The sequence below is a fragment of the Labeo rohita genome, chromosome 9 (assembly GCF_022985175.1).
Source record: "Labeo rohita strain BAU-BD-2019 chromosome 9, IGBB_LRoh.1.0, whole genome shotgun sequence".
NCBI classification, from domain to species: domain Eukaryota; kingdom Metazoa; phylum Chordata; class Actinopteri; order Cypriniformes; family Cyprinidae; genus Labeo; species Labeo rohita.
The window spans coordinates 16,605,975-16,633,929 of NC_066877.1; the positions used below are offsets into that span (position 1 = coordinate 16,605,975).

A 27,955-nucleotide genomic window follows, 5' to 3' on the forward strand; every position below is an offset into this window, starting at 1 on the left:
CTGTTAAAAATATCTGTTGGGCTTCAGGTTTGAATTACTACAGTTTCTACCTTCTCTACTATAGACGTTTTTCCTGAACGCGGAAGTCACGGCTGACTTTTAACTTAAAGAATGCTATGCATTTTCGGTCTCCAGTGTTTCTAGTCAAGTAAGCCTATATTCCGATCTGATAATCTAATGTTAAACCTAGTGAAATGTTTTTAAAAAGCACATGGCTCAATAGCGCCATCGCTTTGCAATGTCGCAATGCCCGTCATTTTTCCGTGCCTCACTCCTCAATGTTTAATGAGTGTGTAGATGTCACAGAGCTATATATATTTATACAGCAGTTCTTTCTGGTCCTTGAATCTGATTGGCTGAGTGGAGTGCAATATTCTAGTGATATCAGAACTCCGAACGTTTCACTGTTTATATCACTCCGAGTATTTCTCACAGCGAGCTTCATTACGGATGCTCACCATAATTTTATGAATAGTATTGTTTTGTGTAACGGATTGTAGTTTAAAGAATTTTTTTTAGGTGAGAACATGTCTATTATTCTATTATTGTGGGTTCATCTCATGTCCGTGAAGTATATTTGTAATATATTTTCATCAATATAAAGCCCTGATGCATAATTTTCTAGTACACAATTATATTTTTTCCATTCACACTACTATATGTCTTTTGTTCAAAAATGTTCATATCACATACAACCTTGGTATTCAGCTGTCCGATTTTGTAAAACTGCTTATTCTACTCTGCATTTCAGCATGCAAATGACCTCAAATATAAATTAACTTCATATTTTTGCCTTCAGTTAGATAAGGTTATCATGACATTTGGGTGTGTGCTTCAAAAATAGTAAGTGTTTATTGTGATATAATTTATTTGTATCCGAAAACCATTGTCAAATAAGTTACCCACTAGAAAACCCCCCCTCAAAAAGGAATGGTTTGTCCCATTCTCACATAATTTGCACAGTATGATGATATTTCCACTAGAAGCAATTGGATGAAACACGAGAAGTTATGTTCTCTCTCTTTCCCCTAATATTGGTTAAACTAGCAAACCTGACGGTCAACGGAGTTACACAAGTATTATTGCTGCAAATTTTAACAAGACAATTTAGCTAAAACTTATGTTTTACCATACCATATGCTCAGTACTTCTTGGCTTCCATGTTGAGTATAGGCCCAAAACACTAAAAATATCAACTAAGTTACTTATCAACAGTGTTACTCAGTAAAGGTAACATGGTGGACAGTAGCATGCATAGATGGTATTTTATGCACATATTCCTACAGATCACCTTTATTTATATAGCACTTTATACAATATAGATTGCAGCTATGCAAAGTCATGTTTGGGTTTTTGGGAAAAAGGAAAACTTTTTTCTTCACATCGTCAAATTCTAAATGTATCCCTAATTATAGAATGCCCCAAATACTTGTTTAGACTTCAAATATGCTGTTTGTAAATAAACTTAACGTCTTTTTGAACATCTGCTTCGATGTTTTTGAAGATGTGAGCTCCAGGGTGTCAGTGGCCGTTCAGCACTCATGAATTTGTTGGACTTAATGGAATTTATTGCCATTATATGCACTTAGGGAGGACTAGTTGCTAGATTTGTAAGTTTTACAGCATCAAACCATTGAAAGATATTCAAAAACAGTGATTTTTCGCAGCACTTAGCATGTAAACAAGACATCCTTGATCCCAGCTAGAATTTTAGCTTTTGTTTTCAGAGTTATATCCAACAGGTACTTAAACTGGACTGGTCTGATGTAGATTCAACGCATGAACATAAAGAGTGAAATAAAAGCAAAAGATGACAGGAAAGCGTTCGGACAGACAGAGCCAAACAGAGAGATGATGAGAGATGATTCAGTGGCGCCATTCAAGCTTCACGGAGACAAAGACAAACACTCTTCTTGTTTTCTGCAGCTTGTTTCAGTAAATTAGCTTTTACCTTCCAGAACACCTACAGACAAGTACATGCTCATACACATTCAGGCATAGATGAGAACCACCATCCTGCTGGGACTGAATTATGACTTTACCTGCATACACGCACAGCGTGAGGAGAACATTTCATTCTCTAGATGCTCCATAAGCACAAATAGTTTCCTCCCACACTCTCTCTCTCCCTAGAGATCACTTTTAGAGGTTTCAGTGTGTTTAGGCACTGTTTAATGGAGTCTGACTCAGCAACTCCCAAAGCACCAAACATCTGCTTTAGCCTCCACAATATGCCATCTTACTGACCACAGAACACACTTTCGCTCGTATCATTTGCTTTTTGATTTGTCGTAAACATGCAATGCTTAGTCCTTTAATATATGAGCAAAAACACAAAGGTTTTTCTGAAATCATATAGCCTACAACAACAATCTAGTCTTGTGAAATAGCCTTTGTGCCTTACAAGCTCTGAATGCAGGTTTTCAAACACAGCAAATGCTTTACACAAAGCAGTAATATATGGTTCTAGCCTGTAAAAGTATTATAGGTATTGTCTGACTATAGTACAGTATAACATGTTTAACACAACACAGATATGAGTTTCTGTCAGATCCAGACCTCAGGGATGAGTAAATTACAGTTCTGCTCAATATGATAACCTCATACTCACATTTTATGGGCAAATGATTAACCTTCAAGAGACAACAAACACGTGACTTAACGTACCGGCTGGGCAGGATCCCTCAGAGACCACCAGGATCTCGGTCTGCTGTTTGCAGGCATCTCTCCGCAGAAAACACTCGTTTTCGTAGTTTTCATTGTTGGAGCCGCACACAGGAACATAATCATTGTTGCACTGGAAAAAAGAATGATTTTACGCATTAGAAAATTTAAGAAAAATTAGATGTTGAAAACATGGGACCAAAATTCAAGTTGAAAAATACTAGCATTACGAGTTATTTGCAGAATTGAAATATACTGCCATTCAAAAGTAAGATCAGTAAGATTTTTGATGTTTTTTTTTTTTAAAGAAATCTCTTATGCTCATCAAGGCTGCATTTATTTGATCAAAAGTACAGAAAAATCTGTAATATTGTGAAATATTATTTAATTTAAAATATTTTAATTTAGTTTTCTATTTTAATATATTTTAAAATATAATTTATTGCCGTGATGCAAAGCTGAATTTTCATCAGCCAGTCATTCATTCTCCAGTCTTCAGTGTCACATGACTTCGGAAATCATTCTAAATTACTGTTATTATCAATGTTGGAAACAGTTGTGCTGCAGAAATTTTTTTTTGGAACTTGTGATACTTTTATCAGGATTCTTTGAGGAATAAAAAGTTAAAAAGAACAGCATTTATTCAAAATAGAAATATTTTCTAACAATATAAGTATTTGCATTCACTTTTTTTTTTTTTTTTTAAATCAAAAACACATCCTTGCTGAATAAAAGTATTAATTTTTTTTTTTAAAAAAGGAAGAATAAAAAATTACTGACCCCAAACTTTTAAATGGTCATTCTATTTTAAATAAATGCTGTTCTTTTAAACTTTTTATTTATTAGGAATCCTGAAAAAAAGTATCACAGGTTCCAGCAAAATATTAAGCAGCACAACTGTTTTCAACACTGATCATAAATCAGCATATTAGAATGACTGCTGAAGATCATGTGACACTGAAGACTGGAGTAATGATGCTGAAAATTATACTCGCATAGAAAACGGTTATTTCACACTGTAATAATATTTTACAATATTACATTTTTTCTGGATTTTTGATCAAATAAATGCAGCCTTGATGAGTATAAGAAACTTCTGTAAATGAACATTAAAAATCATACTGTTCCCAAACTTTTAAACAGCAGTGTATAAGGGTAATAAATAATTACAAATACATTGAAATATACTGTATATTAATAATAATGCAGCAGATCTAAAAAATATAAAAAATATAATAAAATAAAATTCACATTTTTTTTTCTTAAGCACAGCATGAGATGGGAACAAAGGGGTCTTTGTTGTAATGTATTACGCAAGAATAAGAACTAAGCATGAAACTGGCCTATATATCTCTCACAGCCTAATTGTGATGTTTTAGCAGCGCTTTATTTTGGGGATTTTAGATGAGCTCACAGCAGAGAATAAGAATTGCATGATCTGAATGTGAATAAAGCTACTGTGAGCTCCGAGGGCCGAAATTCAGCCTGCCAACTACACTGCCCACATCCCGAACCAGCCGAAAAAAGATGATTACAGTATAAGAAAAAGCCAGGAAGGAATACATCAAACAAATATTGTGAAACATTTGCAGTTGCAGGTTGGTTTCAGGTTGTTTGGTTATAATTGGTTAGACTTTTTATAATTAAATTTAGGTTTGAAGATTTAATTATAATTCTAAGCAAGAATGTTTATTAAAAAAGTGAAATATAAAAAGATAAACAGACTTTATCTAAGAGAAAACAAAAATCTGACAATAAAATAAACTAATAATAAAATAAATACAGAATAGTGGCCATTACATAAGATTTACTTTATTAAATCTGTATCAGACATAATTTTAATGTTGGTGCATCCCCAGATTCATAACAAGCAAAGCAATTCAAAGAGAAAGACAAAGATACTTCAGTGCACTGAAATGCTTCTCAAATATTCTAGTCAATCTCTTGAAACCCCACTAAAGTTTGATTTCATGAGAAGCAGGTAGTTTAAACTCACTAGGTGGCCTGGTGGAAAATGAAGCTGTTCCAAATCTCACGCAGGTATTTTGGAAGAGTCTGACCACACCGCACACACATATGCACCTGAACACACAGAGACACACAGTGTCTGGTCCAGCAGGCATGGTCTGTCTGGCCCCCGGGGAGGCAGGTATACAGTGCAGGGCTGCAGTGGTCTGTCAGCTCACATCTTGGCTGAGGGATTGTGTGGCTGGTGGCCAGCTGGTTGGCAGGGGTCACAGGAATAACTGTGCCCATCGATTCTGGAGCAGGATTTGTACTCGCTGTTTTATCGGCTGAGAAGCAATATTATGCAGGATGAGAGAGCTCTGAGCCAACACTGGCAAGAGATCCAGAGAGAGGGGGGTGAAATATGGGAAAAAACTAGGTCTACAGGAGACGATTATACTAGATGGATAGAATACAGCAAAAAGGAAAAAGATAGATAGCATGGATTTTTTTTTTTTTAATAAATAGAATTTAACATAAACTTAGGGTTATATATATCACTATATAAAATAAAAATTCTCTGGTATCACTGGTAAGAAAATACAGCATTACAAAACTGACAAAAGGGCAAATCAAGTTTGCAGTCAGTAGAAGTCCAAGATGCTACTACAGACATTCGCAAAACTGAGAGTGTAATATTCCCAAAAGTAATAAAGTAATACAGAGTAACTTAATACTGAGTAAAAATCTGTCTGCAGTTGGTATGTCTATTGCTGCATTGCACTGAGGGGCCATTCATACAGAATGTGTTTTTATGTTTAAAGGATTTGCTCCCTCTTGAAATGAAATTTCCTGATAATTTACTCATCTCTACGTCATCTAAGATGTCAGTCAAAAAGAAATTAAGATTTTTGAGGAAAACTTTCCAGAATTTTTCTCCATATAGTGGACTTCAATGGGGTTGAAGGTCCAAGTCGCAGTTTCAGTGCAGCTCTACACAATCCCAGCTGAGGAGTAAGGGTCTTGTCTAGTGAAATGACCTGTGATTTTCTAAAAATAAAAACAAAAATATGTATACTTTTTAAACCACAAATGCTCATCTTGATGTGCGTCTATGACTACGACATAATCACATTGGAAAGGTCATGCTCAGCTAGTTCTTCCTCTGTGTACTTCAGTTAAAAAGAGGTAGGCTGAAAAACTCTCATTTTCTCCTCCAACTTCAAAATCGTCCAACATCGTTGTTTTAGCTTTTTTTGTAAAGGGCGTTTGACTTTCTTTGCATGTTCACACTAGGTTGGTACTTCGGTACTAGGTCAGGTGATTTACATCCTGTCTGATCTTTCCAACGTGATGACGTAATGCATGAAGTTGAGCTAGCGCAAGACAAACATTTGTGGTTAAAAAAGTATAAAAAATTTTAAATTATTTTTTTAGAAAATGACCGATAGTTTCGCTAGATAAGACCCTTATTTCTCAGCTGGGATTGTGTAGAGCCCTTTGAAGCAGCACTAGGTGTGTTTCCATTACAGATTTGTGTAAAATTTTTGCAATGTTTTATAAATGACGATAAAAAACTGTTGCGAAATGACGGTGTTTCCATTAACCGATGTAATGTGAATAAATTATATGTTTTTCCTCTCGCGATAACTCATGGCGATGGATGTTGGTAGGTTTACGTATGCCGCAGCCACCGCACTAGCCATTAATTTTAGATTTTAGAACATTAATTCTGGGACACTTCCGAAACTGAAACAAGCTGCGGCACGCCTGGTATAAACAAGCATTGACTAGAGTGGCCACGATTAGCTTTGCAGACTTGTGCAGTGGAAATAAGAGCTTTTTCAAGCTTTAATGGCCAGGAAAGCCCCTTATTCAAGCATTGCGTAGGTGTTTTTTTAAGGCTACAGTACATTAAAGAACGATCATGTAACTTATGTGTGCATAGTGACCTGTAAATACGAAAAAGCCCCTTCTATTGCAGTTTTGCTACATATTCCTTTTTCAAAACTGCCTGAAAAACCACCTAATTCGAGCATAAAATCATGTTTGTGATATATGGGAGTTTTTGTGAAATTGATGTGTTTCCAATAGACGTGTTTTCAATTTGTGCAGTTTGAAGGGTAATGGAACCGCAGCTACTGAAACTGCAATTTGGACCTTCAACCCACTGATGTCCATTAAAGTCCACTATATAGAGAAAAATCTTCTTTTAACTTGAGTGTTGCATTTTTAGAATGCTGTAAAATGCACCAGATGCTACAAAAGTTGCTAAACACGAGAGCAGCAATCAAATACGTCTGTGTCCAGCACCTTTACATAGAAACACAATAGAGAAGCAGCAAAGTGGAATACAAATGGCTGTCTACACCAGACGCGCCAAAATCCAACAGAACCCACTATAATCAGTAATACCATCTTATGTGGTGCAACAATAAATGGATGGCTGTTATATTCCACTAGCACTCTGCATGCTTCACTTGTATCCCGTACACACATGGTTTCACATTTTAGACACAATATTGGCTCTTACTTCAGGGATATTTTTGTTGGTTGAGCAAAAATAGATCAACGAAGCCAAAGCAGAAACAACCAATGCATCACTGAGAAACACACAATATTTAGTTCCTGAATGAATCTGCATTTTTGTATGAACTGGTTGAATAATTCAGTTAGTCTCATTTGTTTTGTTGCTGAAGAAATTGGCATTTTAAACAAATCAATTTAATGAGCGATTCAATAACTTGTTCAAAGACTTGTCGCAACCTACCGATATACTGTTGTAACCTGCAGAAAAAGAGAAATACCCACTACTAATGCACAGACTGACAGCCTGTCTAGAAGAAATACAGACAAGTGGAATTTATGGACTGTAATTAATATTATATATATGAACTGATGGATAGATTGATACTAATAGCTGAGTTGATAACTAAAATATTGTAGTGTTTGGACATTGGGCCAATCTGTGATCTAATGCCCTTGAGCAGTGAGTTTGTGATGTCCCCCCCCCAAAAAAAATTCTCATTCAACCAAGGTCGAATGTGATTTGAGTTCTCTTTGATAAAAATATTCCACTATTAGCACACCTGAGATGGAGAGTGAAAGAAAAGACTGAGTGACAGTAAAACGCAACCGAGACACCAGAATAGAAAAAACAGAGTGAAATCTCAGAAGAGCAAAGCATCGAGATGATCTCAAAATAAACACAGAAAGAATGAGAGGAGGAGAGAGATTGAAATGGATATTACCAGCATTTAGACCTTTTCATTTTTTTGACATTTCTACAGCTTCAAGTGTTCAATCAATCTTTTTGGCCTGGCATGATGCAATAGTGAGAAAGGCTGCCCAGCCCCAGGCAGCCCCCAGCATGCCCCGAGTAATGCCTGTTTTGCCGAGTCCCTGCAGTTTGGTCCTTTTATCTTTACCCCTTGAGGGGAAGGAGTGCATTAGCACTTCATTTTTGCAGAAAAATAACTGCTGATTATGATATGAAAAGTTATTATGATATGATGATATGAAAAGTTAATTGAAATAAATTCAGGCCAAGTAATGAGTGTCTGACACACTAACAGTTAAAAGAGCAGACAGACTCTTCAGCTACAAAAAAAAAAAAAAAAAAAAAAAACACTTTTTACTTTCAGGTCAGAGGAGTAGAATTGAAGTAGCATTACGATAAATGAAAAGACCTTGAAAAAGCATGCTTTTAATAATACACATATATCTTTTATATAATACACATATATCTAATTACTGCAGAAAAAGTTTGATCTTTTCACAGTCAGTAATGATACAAAAGGCATTAAACAAGCCACAGTGTTCACAGACAACTGAATTACCCAAACTACACCACGTTCCAAGAATGTCGCACAGGCGTTCCTGCATTTAATGTGCTATAGAGTTCAAAGATGGACTAAAAATAATTACTCATCCTGCACTACACAGATTTTTGTCCAATCAGAAGATCTCTAGAACGAGAATGCCCCACCCCTTAATTGTAAACAACACCTGCAACTAATAGGCAAATAGCAAATCATGGTTCACAGTTGTGATGTAAACCAAAAGATACTGGATATCTGTTTGTCTCCCTCACAAGACATGAATTGACTGATGTCTTTATCAGCTGTTTGTACTCTCATTCTAACGGCACCCATTCACTGCAGAGAATCCACTGGTGAGCATGTGATGTAATGCTAAAATTTCTCTAAATCTGTACCGAGAAAGAAACAAACTCATTTACATTTTAGATGGCCTGAGGGACATTACATTTTTGGAAAATTTTCATATTTGGGTGAAGAATTCCCTAAGTTAAAAAATACACTCAAGTAAAAAAAAAATGGCCATGACTTCTCTTACAAAGCAAATAGTACAACAAATTCTCAACTAAAGCAATATATAGACTGAACATTACAAATGTTTGTAGTTGACAATGACACATTAAGACAAAGTGAGGGAGAAAAGGCAACTCTAAGACACAAGAGACAATGAGAGAGGGACAAGCACAGGGAGGAGTACAGACTACAGAGCCCAGAGATAAAGAAACTTGAAAGAGACGGCCATAAGGCCGGACAGCATGTGTTTGAAAGCAATCTAATGCAATGAGCCTCCCAACAGAGACCAGATACTCAGGGTGGAGGCTGACAAATGTCTTCACCCAATAAACAAATTGACACACTACACATTTGGGCTCTTAAGTACCCTTGATTCAAGCCAGTTCACTCAGTAGGCATCTCGCTAATACACCAGGCAGATATGTTCTACGTAGGTAATAGGCAAGTACAGCTGTACTTCTATAGGGGAAGTCTGAAATGTTACCGCCAACTTTAAGGAATCAATAAAAACTCATCTTTTTAAACTTGTTTATGAGGATTAACCCATTTTGTTTATACTTGTGTTGATCTGGGTGTATAATTGTTTTGATTTTCTACTACTGTTGTACTACTGTTATTATGTATCTCTTTTGAGGTGTCTACTTTTACACTGTATTGTACAGAGTAAGAAAAGTGCTTAAATATAAAATGCATTATTGTTAAGTACATATTTTAAATATAAATAATATATTTGAAATCAGCAATAGACCAGTTCAGTCTATTGGTAACAAGTGAGAAACAGGTAAAATCCATGAAATGAAAAAAATGTATTGTTGTGCCTTCGGATGTCAGAATCAGAATGCAAATCATTTTTATAGAATACTGTCAAAGACACCATTTGAACTATGGATGAAACCTGCTATGATGACTCTACTTTTAAAGCATGAATTTGAAAAACAATCTGTCTACATAATATTCACATATGCACTTCATAGTGGATATATTGTATTACAGTTACAGCATGAAATACTATTTAAACCTGAATTTTAGATAACATTTACCCATTTTATCTCACAATTCTGACATTTTTTTTCTGCAAATTCAAGTTTATATCTGCTAGTTAGAATTTTATGACTTGATTTAATTCAACAATAGCAAGTCTGTCAATTCTGAGGGAAAAAAACCCATAAGTGTGGACTATAAAGTCATGATTCTAAGCCGAGGGAAAAAGAGAGAATGACAAGTTGATTTTTCTTACCAGAATTGTGGGAATAAAGTCAGAACTCTGAAATATAAACTCAAATTTATTGATTTTTTATTCTTTTATTCCATGGTTTCCATAGACCGCTACTTTTTTGCCACCAGATAGGCTCCGCCCACAAAAACATAATCACTGTTTGCACCGCATTGGTCTATAGAATATGAAATAATAATTTCATAATATGTGCCTCTTATGTTAAAAATCACACAAAAAATATGTTTGCATGATTCTAATCTAGACTTAACAAATAGGCAGTGTTGCCAGGTCTGCGCAACAAAACTAGTCGAATGGCCAATCAAAAAGAGTCCAAAAGTAGCCCAATGACCATATCCCAAATATGGTCAAAATATGCAATTCCCATACTTAAAGTACATATTTTACAGTCACTGCTGAAAACCAATATATCGTAGCGATCAAACACAGGTCAAGGGTTCCTTACCAGTGGCGCTTCTTCACAAAACTTAACATCTACCACAAATGAATCATTTATAGAACATAAAATATTTCAGTAAAAGCATTTCAGTTAAATATACTTTATGCAATATGTCAAACCATTAAACCAACCTGTGGTAACAGTGTAAAAGTAGCCCAATTCCGCAGGAAAGCCACAGACTTGGCAAACCTGCAAACAGGTGATTGGCCTTTTTAACTAAAAGGCGGAGCTTCTACTCCTATAGGTGACATACTGACATTTGTCTCATTAATTTAACAATAAATGGTCTGTCCACTCCCCTTATGTCTCTTTAGAACCAAAATTTGAGTGCTTCAAAGCCATGTGTGTACGTGTGAGCAGGTTTGTTTGTGTAGAATAATCTTTTTATAGAATATTTACAATCTTTAGCCTTTGCTGCTGAAACTAAAACCTGTCGTTCCAACGCATTGTGTTTTGGGTCCTCTGATTTTTAACTGCCATTGGAGGTATTGCAGTTCCTGTTTCGTCCTGCAGGGGCTGCTGTGGTGCTGTGTTCCTGCTTGCAGCGAGGTCTTGATTTTGTTCCAATTTTCCTCATTATCTTGTACTTATTTTAAAGCCTCTTTTTCCTCACAACATCGAAAAAGTACTTGCAAACATCACTCAGAGACACCTGTGTTACCACGTTACACTTCAACATTTCACTCGCACCATGCCTAGTCACACTTAATCACAGGCAGGAAGCCAACAGAAAAGTGTTGCAGTATTATTAGAGCGAGTATTAGAACAAGCACGTGGCAGCCCATTAATTCCTTGTTTTTTTTTTACCCATCCATCAGTTTTTTTTTCCCGATCCAGCCATTCATTCCTGCATCAGTCAGTCCATCTATTAGTTGATCTATTCATCTATTCAGAGGCACAAATCAGCCGTTCTCTTTCTGACAAGTCAATCCATCTATGCTAGGCACCGCTTGTACTGCCATAGCCTACACAAAGAAACTTCTCACGCAGTAGGGCTAGACTGAACCAAGACAGGCAATTAAAGTCAGACACAGTGAGCAGCAGAAGCGATCGGTGCCGTGATAAGACTGACTGCGTACTGCGTCTACAGTTCTGTAAGAGGAAGAGCTAACAGCACTGAAAACTACCGAAACAGTTGCTGACATGTTAAGACAACACACTCCCATAAGGAAACGCCACTCTAGAGACTTGTTTCCTTCAACACCTAAATGTCACTCTTGTGCTGTATTCAGAAGACACTGAGGCCCTGTATTTAGCTACTTCTGCAGGACTTCATTAGTTTACCCAAGGCTTTTTAGAGTTGAAATGAAAATTGTCATCATTTATTAACCTCACGATGTTTGGAATCCTTTTTTTTTTTTTTTTTTTAAAAAAATGACAAAGCAACATAGGTTTGTTTATTTTTTTATTTTTTTATTTTAATATTATAAACTTTTTTAAATGTGTTGCCAGCTTCTTTGGCTATTTTGATGCAAAAAAAAAAACATAACTGAATTAGTAAAAAAAATTTTTAACTTGTAAAAGATTAAGTATATTTTCTGCCAAAAGTACTGCAGTCACGGTTAAAAAAAAAAAAATAAATAAAAATAAGTGTGAAAACAAAAATAAAAAACGCAAGTAAAAATATATTGCACAAAATTTAAAATGAAAGCAAAGTTTTCAGAATAGCAAGCAATGGTCATAGATCGAAAAATAATATGTGTAAATCAAAAATTCAAAAACGCATTTTTGAAAAAACGCATGAATCAAAATTTAAAACACATTTAAAATCATACAGCACAAAACTGAAATTATCCGACTCATGCAAAATCATCCGACTTGCACAGAAAATTCAAGGGTATAACCAAGAAAAACTTTCTGTGCAAGTCGGATAGTTTTGCACTAATATACACACTAAATTTGTATTAATTTTACTAAAAACCTTTTCAAGAGTGTCCAAATAAAACAATTTTCTCAGTGGAAATATTACAAACCAATAAAATACGTTTGACAGTTTGAAGTTAAGCTCAAACAACAGCACTTGTGGCATAATTTTAATTCACACACACACAAAAAAATAAATAGATAAAAATCTGGTTACAGTGGATCAGTATGGATTAGATGATGGTATGGGATCAATTTTCTGCCAAAAAAAGTATTGCAGTCACAGAAGAAAAAAAAAACTGAAATTGTCCAACTTGCACTGAAATATTCATGCAAAATTATCTGACTTGCACACAAAATTCAAGGTTATAACCAAGGAAAACTTTGTGTGCAAGTCAGATAATTTTACACTACTATACACACTAAATTTGTACTAATTTGACTAAAAAACCTTTTCAAGAGTGTCAAACAATTTTATCAGTAGTGGAAATATTACAAACCAATAAAATGTGTTTGACAGATAATGGGCTGACATATGAGTGAGATATTTCTCTTAATATTACATTTATGTAAGCTTGAATTGTGTGTAGATGACTTGTTCTCAACAGTTTTTAAAAGAAAAAGTACTGTATTCCACCAAAACAGGATAAAAGTACCATAAAAATATCACAAAAAAATATCCATTTATAATGTACGTTTTCCAGGGAGAGAAAATAACACCCAGCATTTTTTATATTATATATTTTTATACAACATACTAATAGATTATACATTTTAACATTGCAGTAGTAACGTCTCCTTTGTGATGTGGTGTTTGCAAACAGTTGAAAACACAGTTGGCTTGTTTGGCCACACAAACCATGTACTGAATTTGTCATACATGTTTATTGTACAAAAACTTGAGGCAGTAAAACACCAAATATAAGGATATCTGCAAGAAAGTGTGAAATCTGAGTGTCATGTTTAAAACAGCGGAGGAGCTTGAGTGCAGATGCAAAGCTCCCATATGTTCCAACAGACTGAGAAGCGCTAAAGGAGTCTTGATCCGATATGGAGTAAGAAAAGCAAATGTGTGTACTTGTCTACTTTCCAGTGGGTACACAACAGCTTGAGATGAAACAGGCATAGCGAGTTAATTATGCATCGTGGAACATGATATAACCCATTTGATTCATTAGGCATTATGTAGCATTTCTTTTCACCCCTGGGCACATTATGAGGGCTGAAACAGCACGACTCGAGAAACATGAGAGGCCAAAATGATGCTCAGAGTGCACCGTGAGTGAGCGGCTGTGACTGCGAACAGACATCGCGTGCACACGCGCATGCGGCTCAATCTGACATGTGCAGAGACAGTCACAGACAAGAAGTCTGCCTGGCCTGTTTTTTTTCTCTTCCATTAAGATAACGCAAAGCCTATCGGCTGTGTATCAGTAACATCAGCTGATCCTTATCAGGAGAACGAACCTGTCAAAGATGGAGTTGAAGCCCTGAGGAACGGAGAAACAAGTCAGGACATCGTCTGTTTGAATTCCAGCGACATCCATGGCACTCCAACCAGCGTTTCCTTTGAAAACACAAAGCTGCCCGTACCTTGAAATCTAAAAATCTCAGACGTCACGAGTGGCACTTGCGCTAAGAAGACTTAATGTTCCAGGCACTTGGAACACCTGTGGTTCGTGACAAAAGACAGAGATAGCGTCTTTGAGTGGCCCTGTCAGCTGGCCCTGTGGAGTGATGGATGTCTGGCACAGCGTTTGTGACAGAGTAAAAGCTCCAGGGAACGACGACGGAAAACCGGGCCTTTCTGTCAGATCATTAGTTCCGTACCGAAGGGATGAGTTGACCTTAAACCAGTGGAGGAATGTGAACGGGAGAGTCTCGCACAAGGACGCGAGGGTGTTCATTCACATGCGATTTGTTCTCTCATCAGTTCAAAATGTTGTTCGCTCCAGTTGACAGACTGGAGAAATGCATCGCGGGGTTGGGTTTGCGATAGCTGTCCAACATGATGAATTTAAAAGAATATTCTGAATTCAGTTCAAATTAAGCTTAAACAACAGCACTTGTGGCATAATTTTAATTCACACACACACATACAAAATGGTCTGGTTACAATGGTTCAATATGGATTAGATGATATTATGGGATGAATTTTTCACCAAAAGTATTGCAATCACGGATTAAAAAAACCCCAAAATTTTCGAAAATATTTTGCACAAAATTTAAAAATGAAAGCAAAGTTTTCAGAATGGCAAACGATAGTCATAGATCCATGTTTATAACCTTAGATTTTGTGTGCAAGTCACTCATTTGCACTAATATTTCAGTTTTGTGCAATGTGATTATAAATGTGTCTAAAGTTTAGATTCATGCTTGTTGTTTTTGTTTAAATGCGTTATTACATTTTTGATTTACACTTATTGTTTTTCAAACAGGCTAATTCAAGTGTTTGCCAACTGTGATGACGTTTTTTTGTGGGCGGAGCCTATCTGGTGGCAAAAAAATGACAGTTTTCAAGTGGAAGTCTATGGAAGCCATGGAATAATAGAATAAAAATGGTAAATTTGAGTTTGTATTTTAAAATTCTGACTTTATTCTCGCAATTCCAAGATTATATCTCACAATTCTGATAAGAAATATCAAATTCTCTATTTTCCCCTCAGCTCAGAATCATAAGAACATTCATTAACATCTGTCAGTTTAAACTTCTGTGTTTAGCTTCAAATGGCATCTTTGATGACAGTATTCTATAAAAACGATTTACATTCCGATATCCATAGGCACAACAATTTATTATTTTCTTTTATTCCATAGATTTCTCTCCACTTGTTACCAGTGTTTGTCTGCCACACAATGCACGCGCAGCTGCAGGTGATGTAACTGTGACATCTACTCCAAATTGGTCTATTCGTGACCATTGTTTGCGATTCTGAAAAATTTTGGTGGAAAATTAATCCCATATGATGGCCAATGTTGATGTTTCTTATAGAGTAAGGTGGTGGATGTCAGATATAAATTACATCACATAATTTAATATAGAGGCAAAAAGCATCAATTAAACCATCAACTGAAAACAGCACAGACTAAAACATCTTGGCTGAACAAAACGAAGACTGATTAAAAACGAGAGATTGATATTGCGATATTAGAGATCGAGATCGATATTGTCAACCAAGCTATAGCATCCACACAGTTGACAGCTGTTTACTTGTTGTTGTTTGTTCACATTTTGAGGACAAAATGCACAATGACCAATGGAGAAACACTAACTAAACATCACCGTTTTGGTTAATGATTTCAGCCAGCCTGTTTTGGTCAAAATTTGGTTGCCAAAATTTGTAGCATCACTACTTTTTCATTTACCATTTTCTTTCTTTGCTTATAATGTTGTGTGAGGTAATTTATCAGACAGAGCTGTTAAACAAAGAAAGTAAACTAATTAAGATGGAGAATCTGCTCTCAGGTGCCAGAATTCTCAGCACTGTCAAAATAAAAGCCCATTTCCAGACACTTTGAAATAAAACATATTGGCTAAAATACATATTAGAAAATGTATTTTACTATTATTATTGATGTAAATGCTTTTCAAACTGTTTTAAACTTGACATTTCTGCATTTAAATCCTCTAAAAACGGACCCCATTCACTTTCATTGTGTTGCCACATCACTGTCAGAAGAGCTTGTTCTGATCCCGCGATACTCATTTAACTACAGTTTCATCTGGAGAAGTAAGAGAGCAACTGCGTCTTAGTGCATTTGGATTCAACACTTGATTTCTTAAAGAAGCACATTATCTGTGACAGCTCTCAGGGAGGGTGGCCAATAGGGTCACGGCAGGGAAAAAAATAGAAACAGATCAGGCACGATATCCCGGAGAGGCACAAACAAAGAATCTGGTGCATGTCTCACCAGATGATGTATTTTTTGCGCCCCCTCACACAGAGACGTGCCTGCCATTGTGTGACTGAGTGACATTCCCCATTCCCAGGATGCCCGCGTACGTGCCGTTCGCCTCTGATGAGGGTGGGGGGAGGCTAGCGGGGAGGGCGGAAAGGCTCCTGCCTCCCTCCTTAACCGCTTGGCAGTCTGCTCTTGATTAGAGCGACGCTCTTCCCAGCGAGGAGCTCCCGGGCCCTGTCAGGGGAGACGGCTCTTCGGTAATAGCGTCTGACAGGCTGAGGGGAGCCGCGCGGGGACTGATACAGATGCTGCTATCCTGAGTGGCATCAGGCTCAAGCCAGCATCACCTACTTCGGTAAAATCCCCACACCACCGACTCTCCAGCTGCCAAACCGTCAACCAATCTCATGTCTAGCACACGCCAGCTGAGGGTCTGTGTGTACATGGATGTATGACACATCCTGCATCTAACATAGCCAGGAGGCAAAAACAGGTGCTGCCGGTATGACTGCATTTTCAATCCCACCAGACTGACTTTTAACAGGAAACTGGACCTAATTCCACCCTGAAATAACTTCCTTCCTGATTTTAATTGCTTCGTTTTTGATATATTGGTGGAAGTTATCTCCTGTGGCAGCTCATGGAGAGAAGCTATTAGGGGTGATAGACGTGAAATAAAGAGAGCAAAAGAAAAATAAACCCAAGGGTTCTTTTTTTTTTTAATAGGCTGAATGGAAAAATACTCATGTATGGTCAGCCATGAAATGCTGGTCAAAGACTGCGGCGTCGCCCAAGATGATTCAAATGCGCAATTTCTACACCAGTAGTGGCAAATGCAATTGCCAAAAACAGGTTCCAAACACTGAAAACTGGAAAATGCTGCCTTCGGAGGACACATTTCAAGGCAGGAAAGCATCAGGGCTCTTCCTGCTTCCTGAGACACCTTCATCTTGTCAATTTCTGAAGGCAGCAAAGATGTATCCTTCGCTGCCTTTGATATCCCACAATCCTGTGCACACAATTCTTTTCTGTGATGGTTAAGCAAAAAAATAAAGATGGTGTCTAAAAGTTGCGTTTGGTGGTATTATAGTAATTAAATATTTGCTTAGTTGTCACCAAAGCTCAGTTTAATTTGTTGTATATCATTAAAGCGTTACGCTGCCTCAGGCTCTGTTTACACTAGTGCGTTTTCATTTTAATTGAATTGACATCTCTGTCTACACTACACAACCAAAAACGCATGTCACATGACCATTCATGCAGGTACAACCATGGATATGTATAGGTAGATGGCGGACTCGTCTATGTGCTTGGAGTGGTTGATTGGGCCATCTACCTATACATATCTATGTCTAACAATAAGCATGATATTATTATTTACATGGTCATCAAGGATACGCAAAGCGAATGTGGGCAGCCACACCATCATTTTCAAAAGTCACCGTTTTAGTCCATTTACAGTGAAACGCAACCCTTGAGTTTTCAAACTAAAATGGGGTCTGCAGTATTTTCAAAAGTCTGTTTTTGAGGGACGAAAATGCCAGAGTAGTGTAAACGACAGGCATAAACGTAGCAAAAGTTACGCGTTTTAAAACAAAAACCCACTAGTGTAAACAACCTCAGAAGCCTGTCCGAAATCAGTTTCGTGAGATGCCTTCATGCGCAAGCGCTGTCTGCTAAGTCATTGCCGAATAAAGCAGGGAGGCAACAAGTCAGCTGCCTAGGTTTTCGAATACGGCATCTGTCCATCTGGCACTGGTTAGAAATGACACACTTAATTTTTAAACACATTTCTAAAGTAACGCTACAAAGTGAAGAACTGCAATAAAGTAGTCTATAAATCCATACTGCTGATTGGCTACAAGTGTGTTTTAGGACTCGGTCCGACACTGTGGTCAAAAGCGTTTTTCAAAAATTGCTTTGCTATTACTGTAGTTATTGTATGAATTACAAAGGGAATGTCAATTGAAATAAAAAAGGATCAAGAAAATAAAAAAAAAAACTCTAAAAGGGTCATAAACTGAAAAATCAAAATTCCCTTGATCTTTTGACTTATAAAAGGTCACTGTATAAAATCCTGTAAGTATCAGAACTCAAAACTTTCTTGTTAGTATAAAAACAGCTTACACTGAAGTTAATCTATTAAAACGACAGGTTGTGGGATGTGCCACTTTATAATAGTGCAGCTAAACACTGCCTCGGCAAAAAAGATCAACACGTAGTTTGCGAAAGATGCAAACGCATTTCTACGCAGAAAACAAACGATAAAGATGGCTCAGAAGACAACAAGAGCTTGTTGCACTGCCTTTCTTATGATACAAGTGTTAGGAAAAAGTGGATGAACTTCCAGACCACGTCAGTAAGAACTTCATCCTTTGTTCACTTCATTTTACTGCAGATTTGTTTGCACAATTTGACAAGACAGTAATATCGCACCCCACAAGTGCGAGTAACTGTTTTTGTTACGTGGTCACTATTGCTTTGTCTGTTATTAGAGATCGTTTGAAATGTAATATTTATGCGTTTTTAACCTAAATCAAAGTAGCATCCATCTATGAAGGATGTAGGCTGTCAAACATACACAACTATTAGCCAATCATAGCAGTGGCCGTTTACTTCCAAGTCTACAATCTGCTATGCCACTTCAAACCGAGCGTTCTGATGAGAGGGGTAAAAACAGGAAGAAAATAGCCTATTACTTCTAAATTATGATGTAATTTTATGTAAAAATGATAACATCATAAGTGGACCTCAGAGAACAGTACCAAAAAAAACAAAAAACAAAGGCAGTTCATGACCCGTTTAAGGTAGCAGCCTATACTAACTTGATAGAATCTAATAGAATTGCTACTCCAGTAACACAAAATAGATTAAAAACCAAGAAACAAGTTCACAAGAGCATGTGTGTGATCCAGATGGTGTACCATAGATGCCAGATTTTAAAAGAAATATGAAATTAAGTGATCAAAAAAAGCTTTTCATTACTTTATTCAAAAGCTTCCCTTGATTATTAACTTTTTTATTGGCATCTAATGTGCACTGTGTGCCTGCAAATTGAAGAAAATTGGGTTGTTATCGAGTCAAGGTACTCTGACTCATGCTGAAAAACACTTTACCCGTACCAAAAGCACTGTATCACAAAGCGGCCTGCTGCCTATTCCTCCACACAAACATTTGAGGATACACTCAAATTAGCAGTTGCAGGCACTCCAAGAACATTTTCGTATTGCACCTGTACAACATGATTCATGGTCGTAGTCTTGTAGGACTCTCTAATGGCACCAGGGAATAAAGCCCCACTTTTAATCTGTCTCCAGCCACGGTGAAATCATGTGACTGGAGGATAAAAGGATCACAAATGCATGGAAATATATGCAAAGAGGTCTGGCTGAAAATGGCTCTTATGATGGGCAGCCGAAGGCCCGGAGGGAAGGCGTCCACCTTCTGCCACTGTCTGCGCCCTGCGAGTTCAATCCCAGAGTTCACGCTAAAGGAGAACTGAAGGAGATGCTGTTTTTCACTCGAATGCTAGAAGTCAAACTAGACGGCGTTTGTTACGTCAGCCGGGACACATCCATCTGAAAATGGCAACACCTCAGTCATCCGAGGATGGCCGGAGGGATGGTGTATCAAGCAAGCACAGTGTGCAAGAAGCGAGTCAGGCAGAGAAAAGATGGCTGTGATAATTGATCAGTCAAGTTAAACTGAACCACACATCAACAGTCAAGGGACGAAGCCATAAACTAGCTTGCAAACAAGCCAAAAAACAAAAAGCCCCGGCAGTCTGTGGCTAAGCAATAACCCCCCATTAGAATGAATCACGCGGGTAAGCAATGAAAGTGCACATGAATGACTGAGCATCAGAGCTTTGGATCAGAGGTGTCATAACACAGTGAGTCATCAGCACGAGCATGACTGAACATGCAGAATCACAACACGATCCGTTATGACATGATGGTACATGTCCAGATGAGGACAATCGAACATTTGCTAGAAAGAGGGCAAAATCTGACAGGGCAGATATACATTCTATTGCTGCATTTTCAGATATTTCACGTATCAACAGCTGGCTTGCAATTCACTTGAAATCAGTGCTGTCAATCAATTAAAAAAATGTAAATTAATCACACTTTTTTTTCTGAAATTAATCGCAATTAATCCCACCTAACATTAAAGTTTTTAAATATACACTCTTAAAAATAATGTTTGTTTTTTTTATTGGTGTCTATGGTTCTGTGAAGAATCTTGAACATCCATGGAAGTTTTTAAATGCAGAAAAGGTTCTTTATAGTCAAAAAAAGGTTTAGATTTTTAGAATGTTCTTCAAAATGGTTCTTTTAGGAACTGTTCACTGAAAGGTACTTTGGGGAACCAAAATGGTTCTTCTATGGCATCACTGCAAAAACACCCTTCAGGGACATTTATTTTTAAGAGTGTACTTTTATATTGCAATATTTTCACATTAAATCTTCAAATTAACGTAGAAACTAAAACAGCATATTTTTAATACTTGTTAAATATTTTTTTATGAGTGAAGGTGAGTTTCACTGATACCAATACTACTGATGTCTCTAGGAAATTGTTCTTTTTCTCCTAATATTTAACCATTTAGCCATTCAACATTGCAGTATAATTGAGGGCTGTCAATTTTAACATTTATTAGACTTTTAAAAATAACTTTTAAGTTAAGTGAGCTTAAAACAATCTTCAAATAAACATTATTTACCTGTGCCCTTCAGCAAGTAGGAAATATGCAGAAACGGAAAAAAGTTATCAAACACTAAATACTGAATTAAATATAGATGAATCCTTAAAGCTACAAATGTTATTGATTTCCTCTTTTTTTCTTTTGTTCTTTAATAAATAGACATCACAGCAGCTGAGTAATTAGGTTATTTGGCTACTATTACTTTAAAGGAGAACTCCACTTCCAAAACAAAAGATTTTTCTCCATATAATGGACTTCATTGATGCCCTGATTTTGAACTTCCAAAACGTAGTTTAAATACAGCTTCAAAGGGCTCTAAACGATCCCAGCCAAGGAAGAAAGGTCTTATCTAGTGAAAATGATCGGTCATTTTAATATGTATACTTTTCAAGCACAAAAGCTTGTGTAGCACTAGCTCTGGGATGCACGTCCACGACGCTACGAATCACGTCTAAGTTCATCGTCTGTGTACTCCGGCTTAAAAAGGTAGAGTATGGTGAAAAACTCCATCTCATTTTCTCCTACAACTTCAGAATCGTCCGACATTGTTGAACCTTTTTGTTTGTAAACAGCGTTTAACTTGCACTTCCTTAGTCTTTGCACGTTCGCTTTGTAAACACTGGGTCTGTAGTTCCGCCTACACATTTAGTCCACATTTAATCCACAGGTCCACATTTAATCGTCCTCATGTCAACCAGTTAAACATTCCTTCTTCTGTGTAAAACATAAATATTATATTATATCTGGATTTTTGTTTTTTTCCATACAGTGAAAGTCAATGTGGTCCAATGTTTTTGTCAGTTGACACTTTTAAAAACATTTAAAACATATTTCAAAATTTCTTCAAAGAAGAAATAAAGTCATACAGGCTTGGAAAAACGTGAGGGTGAGAAAATGTGAGAAAGTGAACGAACAGTTTAATGATCTAGGATTTGCCCAAAAAAATAAATAAATAAGAAAGACTGAGAGTTCAAAGTTCGGCTGCTTAGCATGACCCTCTAAGCTCTAGCTGGTAGAAAACATAATTACACCATTATGGCACCAAATGTGAATCTTGTCGTGTTTGTTTGCACATTAAAATAAATAAATAGAAGTATAAAATATTGACTGCCTGTATGAGCAAAGACAAAAGATTTAACATTTCATACTTCCAGGGAATCATGTGCCAGATGATAAAGTGGCTTTGAAGTAAATGGAAATGCTAATAGACCTGTTTTCTCCATAGTTAAGGTCAAAAGACTTGAAAAAACCTACATGCTTGTGATTGAGTCTGCGGCAGTTCGGATGGGACCTTGGCTCTTCCTCAATCTCTACTCCAAATTACGTCATCAGCACAACTTGACAGCAGCCATTTCTGGGATATGCTAGCTTCATTTTTCAATATTGGAAAGAAATAGAAATGCAGTGTCTATCTTTTTTACAGTCTTTGTCCTGAACACAACACAAAATCACTAATGATTAAAACTGACCTGTCACTCTGTTCTAGAACTCCTGCTGCCGTGTCAGAGACATGCATCTTTAGTTGCTCTGATGGAGAAACCTTACCTCACCGCATCAAACTCGTTTCGAAAAACCATTTATGGGATTCACGTTGTGTCCCTAGGTTTCAAAGTTAACTTGTTCAGTGGTCCAAAGACATACTGCAAATTACATTACATAAACTGAGAGCTACACTGCATACTTCCCAGCAGGTAAAAATCACATAAAAAATGCTAAATTGATTTTGGGGTTAACCAACCTCTCACAATGCAATAAGGTACTAAAGAAAGTTTTTGCAAGTATTACAAGCACTTACGAAAATAAAATGACTTTCATTTCTGCATTGCTCTCAGTTTCTGCTTTCCACTGGCCACAGGGATACTTTGGTGCATTAGATTAATTTCCTTGGCGAGATTAAATTTTACATTTCACACTTCTTTTTTTGATCTTCACCACGCTTATTCAAAAATGTATGGATCATAACAAAAACAGAAAATATTAAATAAACAAATCAAGAAAAACAGAGTTGGATCTGCCATAAACAATCAGAAAGATAACTAAAACTTTACCATGTTTCAATCAAATACCACATACTTTAAACGTTATACTGCCGTTCAAAAGTTCAGTAAAGGTGTTTATGTTACAAAAAAATAAATAAATTCAAAATTAATAACAATAAATGTTTTTTTGAGCACCAGATCAGCATATTAAAAGAATTTCTAAAGGCTCAGATGACAATTTAAAAATTTTTATTATTTTAAATCATAAAAATATTTCAGAATATTACTGCTTTTGCTGTATTTGTGATCAAATGCAGATTTGATGAGCATCTTCTTTTAAAAAATAAAATAAAATAAAATTACAGACACTCTTTTGAACCATTGTGTGCTATATACAATTCCTATTTTCCTATATTAATCATTTAATTTACAGAAAATTATTATTATACAATAGCCATATAGCTTCCCTTTGGCTGTCTCAGTTAGTAAATTATAATTCAGCGTGAAATGATGAAGCAGACTTTTAAGTGTAAAAGTTCATACAGAAGACACACTTAAAAGTGACATTATGTTCTGCAGCCTTGTTTTTGTGAACCCTGCATAAAGTGGTAAAATTCAACCAAACATTCAGACATAATGAATACTTAAAAAAACCATTAAAGAACCAATCTTAAGTAAACATCACAGTATGAGTGATGTGCCAGGCGCCTCCAAGAGCTGGTGTGAGGTGAATAAACATCACTAAATGAACATCAGGGGCTGAATGACCTCTATTCATGGGCAGATCAAACCGTCTTCCTCTTTTCAGCAACCCTACCTCCCTGACTGTAGACTTCCCCGGGCTTCATACCCGTCATGAGCCTCTCTGAGATCCTTCTTTGATGAATTATTTCACTTAATGGAATAAAGACATTGAGCATTATTAGGTTTAAGCTAGCTGACGCCAGAGTTTCACTTGCGCACATTTGGCACACAGTCCAGGATGCCTAAATCAAGCTGATCCTATTCTCGCCGATGGCATTAGTGCCTCACTTGAAAACAAATTAAAACAATGTGACCTAGTAAGGCCAGACACAGAATGGGGTTTGTCCTAAAAAAAACACAGCACCATCATGAGTCTGAGTTCTATTTGGACCAAAAAAAAAAAAAAAAAAGATGAGGGGAGGGGGACAAACAGGTAATGCCATTTATCTCGCCAAAGAAACTAATGTTCCTTCGCAAGCTGGGATAAAAATAACAGACTCATTGAGTGCCTATGTGCTCAGTGCCTTGGAGGGACTCTAATGCATTTTCATTTAGACCAAACTCAGATGTTATTAGGACCGACTCTCTCCATCTTCATTTCACTGTGATCTCAAGGCCAAAGCAGACAAAGTGGGACACTTTCTAGTAGTCCTCTTAAAAATCGTTTAGACAGAAAAGAGCGAAAGACAGATATACTGAAGCCTAGCTGAAATCACTGTTATCATGTCATCAAAGTCTTGCGTCTGAGTTGCGCATTAGACGCATATTATTTTTTCTACCTCCAAAAGGCCACTGGTTTTAAAATTGTAAAAAAAAAAAACTGTAAAATGATCTGAGAGGATTCAAATATAATTTTTGATTAAATTAGATTGTACAATTATTCTGTATCCTGTTGCTGGTTGTGATCAAGGTAGGGTTTCGGCAAGCACTGTGGCTGTTCCGTGAATGAAACAGCATCAATGCTTAAATACAGCAAAGAGTTTGCTTTGATGTTTTCAATAACATCTTCGAAATGTCAGCACATCCAGGTTCTACGTCAGAAATTCATAGAAGAAATTGTTGTTATTTTTGTTTCCTTTGCGCACAAAAAGTATTCTCGTAGCTTCATAAAATTACGATTCAACCGCTGATGTCACATGGACTACTTTAACGATGTCCTTACTACCTTTCTGGGCCTTGAATGTGTCAATTGCATTGCTGTCTATGCAGGGTCAGAAAGCTCTAGGACTTCAAAGGAAGAGGGTGAGTAATTAATGACAGAATTATCATTTTTGGGTGAGTTACCCCTTTAATATGTTTAATTAAAGGTTATGGGGGCATGTATTTAAAAAAAATAATAATAATACAATAATGATCAGGGACAAACTATTCATAATAAACACTCCAACGCAAGTTAAGTAAATGAGAAATATCAATTTTGATTTCATGGTGACTGAGACTGATTTACATTACTTTGAAAGAGGGCAACAAATAAACATGGGAGTCCCAAAGAAATCAAGAAGAAAAGGTTCTGCTTTGTGTGGCTCATCCAGTCAGAACTATACATTCATTATTAGTTACCATTAATTTTGTGGTTTTGAGTGTTTTGTTTCTACTTTACATGAAGTGAAATGTAGTCGCAATGAAAGACATGTCTTGAAAGATTATGAAAAGCCACATATTTTGTGTCTTGAAAGATTATGAGCAGCCACATATTTTGTTCTGCACCCATGTCCCAAATACAAAAAAAAGCTGCAAGCAGCGATTACCGGGGTTCAAGCACTTTAAGGCAGTTAAGCAAATATGGAAAAAGACATTACATATTGTTTAGCAAGCCTGCAACCACCTAAATAGATGATTGAAAAAGGCATTTTTGGCAAATCAGATATATAATGTTTTTTAATGTTATCGACTGTTACAGCATCACCTGTTGTCCGATCTCCTTAAAACTTTTCATGCTTGTTTAGAATCACCTGTCGCATGTGCTCATCAGGTTTTGAGTTTTTCTTTAAGGTTTATAGGATTTTTGGTGAATTTGGACAGGCCCCTTTTCTAAACGACCCCATTATAGCTTCCAAAAGTGGAAATTTCAAAATTTGGATTTTGATAATTATTGACCTAAAGAGAATTGTACTGCAGTGTTTTTTTCCAGATTGAGTGAAAAACCTAGGACTAGTTCGCAAAAGTCATTTTTTTTTAAATATTCTTAATCATTTAACAAATGATTTGATTGACAGCATTGGTTCTAAAGGCAAAATTACCTGGAATGAGGAGTTCCATTGTAAAACATGAATACCGCGTGAATGTGCGAAAAACCGTACAATGTTCAAGCCCTCAGTGGCCGATTTTTCTTTCAAATTTCTAACAGACCTTTGGGGCCATAAGTCAAACAGGCCCACCGAGTTTTGTTCCAATCTGCCTTCGTTAACCTTGTCTAATAGGTGCTCAAATTTCATCGGCCAATGGTGGCCATGTTTTTTGAGATACGCAAATGTCCTTATAGACACTTGTGGCACTTTGGACCAAGAACATGCACACAGGTTTTCATTTTCTAAGGACAAATGGTTGCGCAGTTATAACCATTTTTATGCTTTTCCCCATAATAGGGCCACCAAGTGGCCAAGCACAACGTGCTTGAACCCTAAAACGTTATTTTATATGTGAAGTATTTAATTTACTGAATATTCCAGTAATAGGCATAACCAAATGGTTTTGTAATAGATAAACCATTATGTATTGCTGTAACCTGTAGCTTGGATTAGTAACGCTGGTTCATAGAGGAAGTGTTCTTACCTTAAAGTTGCATATACATGTTATTATGTCCCCAATTCTGAGACACTCGCCGTCAAACTTGCAAGTGTTGGTGTCACAAAGGAAGAGATCTGTGTCCCGGTCATCATCCCCTGCAACAACATAAAGAGCCAAAAAACAATATCATGAATTTCTGCATTAACACAGCAGTCTCAAGGCACAACCAGCACAAGCAGGATAATGTTCTTTCAAACACTGACAAAAATAATTCAGCAGAACTAAGAGAACGAACACGTCATCCTGCAGGCAGGCTGGCAGGGCTTCTGAAGGGTTCATCAAGTTATGATGAGCACCTCCATTCGCCAAGACCATATTTTGCTCTTGAGACAGTTTCTTATCGGGAATAAAACAAGTGCTCATGGAGGAATAATGATTCAGCACATGGTGAACTTCTTGGAATCACTACATGCAAACCTTATTCAGCTATTATAATAAGCTGAGTAAAGGCTCTGCGAAATATTCTCATTTTGCTGAGCAGTCGGACAGACTCTGAAAAATCACACTTCATCAAAAGTCAAGAGCTTGCAGACAGTTTAAGTCCACAAGGATTCCTTAAGATGATTACTATTAAGATGAGTTGCTTCCAAAAACAGGCCACCGCTGAGTCAAAACCTAATTTTACTATTCAGCATACAAAAGCTGACTGCTGAACATTTACCAATTAAGCTCCCAAAATAATGAGTTTACCCATTAGGCACTACATCATCCAGCCCTTATCTGATACCTGTGATAATTATGCAAAAAATAAGCATCTCTGTCATTTGCTTAATATTATAAAAATGACAAACATTACATAGAGAACAATATCATGATGCATTCCACATTACCGGCATATATTTCGACTCAAAGCGCCATATATCATCATAATAAGACTATACGACACAAAACAGTGGGTCTGCTCATGTGCCCTGGGATTTTTGCTGTCAAAGCAAATAAGCTTCTTGCAAGTGCTACACAGTATTTTTACCCTGTGTTATCCAGAGAGGCCTGGAAGCTAGAATGAACCAGAACATTGCTCATTGTAACGACAACACCAGAGGACATGCAGCTACTTTAGGCCCCTGCTGAAGGGCCACATACAGCGTGGAAATATGTCTTATATAACCTTGTGGCTTATTTGCATTTCAGCTAAAAAAAATTATCAATGGACGTCAAACACTACAGGGGCCAAAAAGAATAGCAGTCTTGCAAGACATTTGCACTATTCAGATTGTGCGCCTCAGACAATTCTGGAGACCTTGAGAAATGATGCTGCCTCTTGGTTTGTGCATAAATCCCTCGTGTAAAATTAGTAGCTGTTCATGCTTTGCAACAGGAATATTTCATTAAAATTCATCTTGTTCACAATCTGTT

At 36.7% G+C, this 27,955-nt stretch overlaps 1 protein-coding gene across 4 annotated transcripts in view; it reads right to left on the reverse strand.

The window, feature by feature from the left end:
• The window catches only part of tmeff2a (transmembrane protein with EGF-like and two follistatin-like domains 2a), an 88,049-nt gene that overhangs the window by 47,075 nt on the left and 13,019 nt on the right, over positions 1-27,955 (reverse strand). For all 4 annotated transcript variants that reach the window (XM_051119577.1, XM_051119575.1, XM_051119574.1 and 1 more), the window contains exons 2-3: positions 26,585-26,694; positions 2,668-2,797 (exon numbers count right to left, since the gene is read on the reverse strand). In XM_051119577.1, the coding sequence (XP_050975534.1) occupies positions 2,668-2,797; positions 26,585-26,694 (240 nt within the window). The remainder of the gene's footprint in view (positions 1-2,667; positions 2,798-26,584; positions 26,695-27,955) is intronic.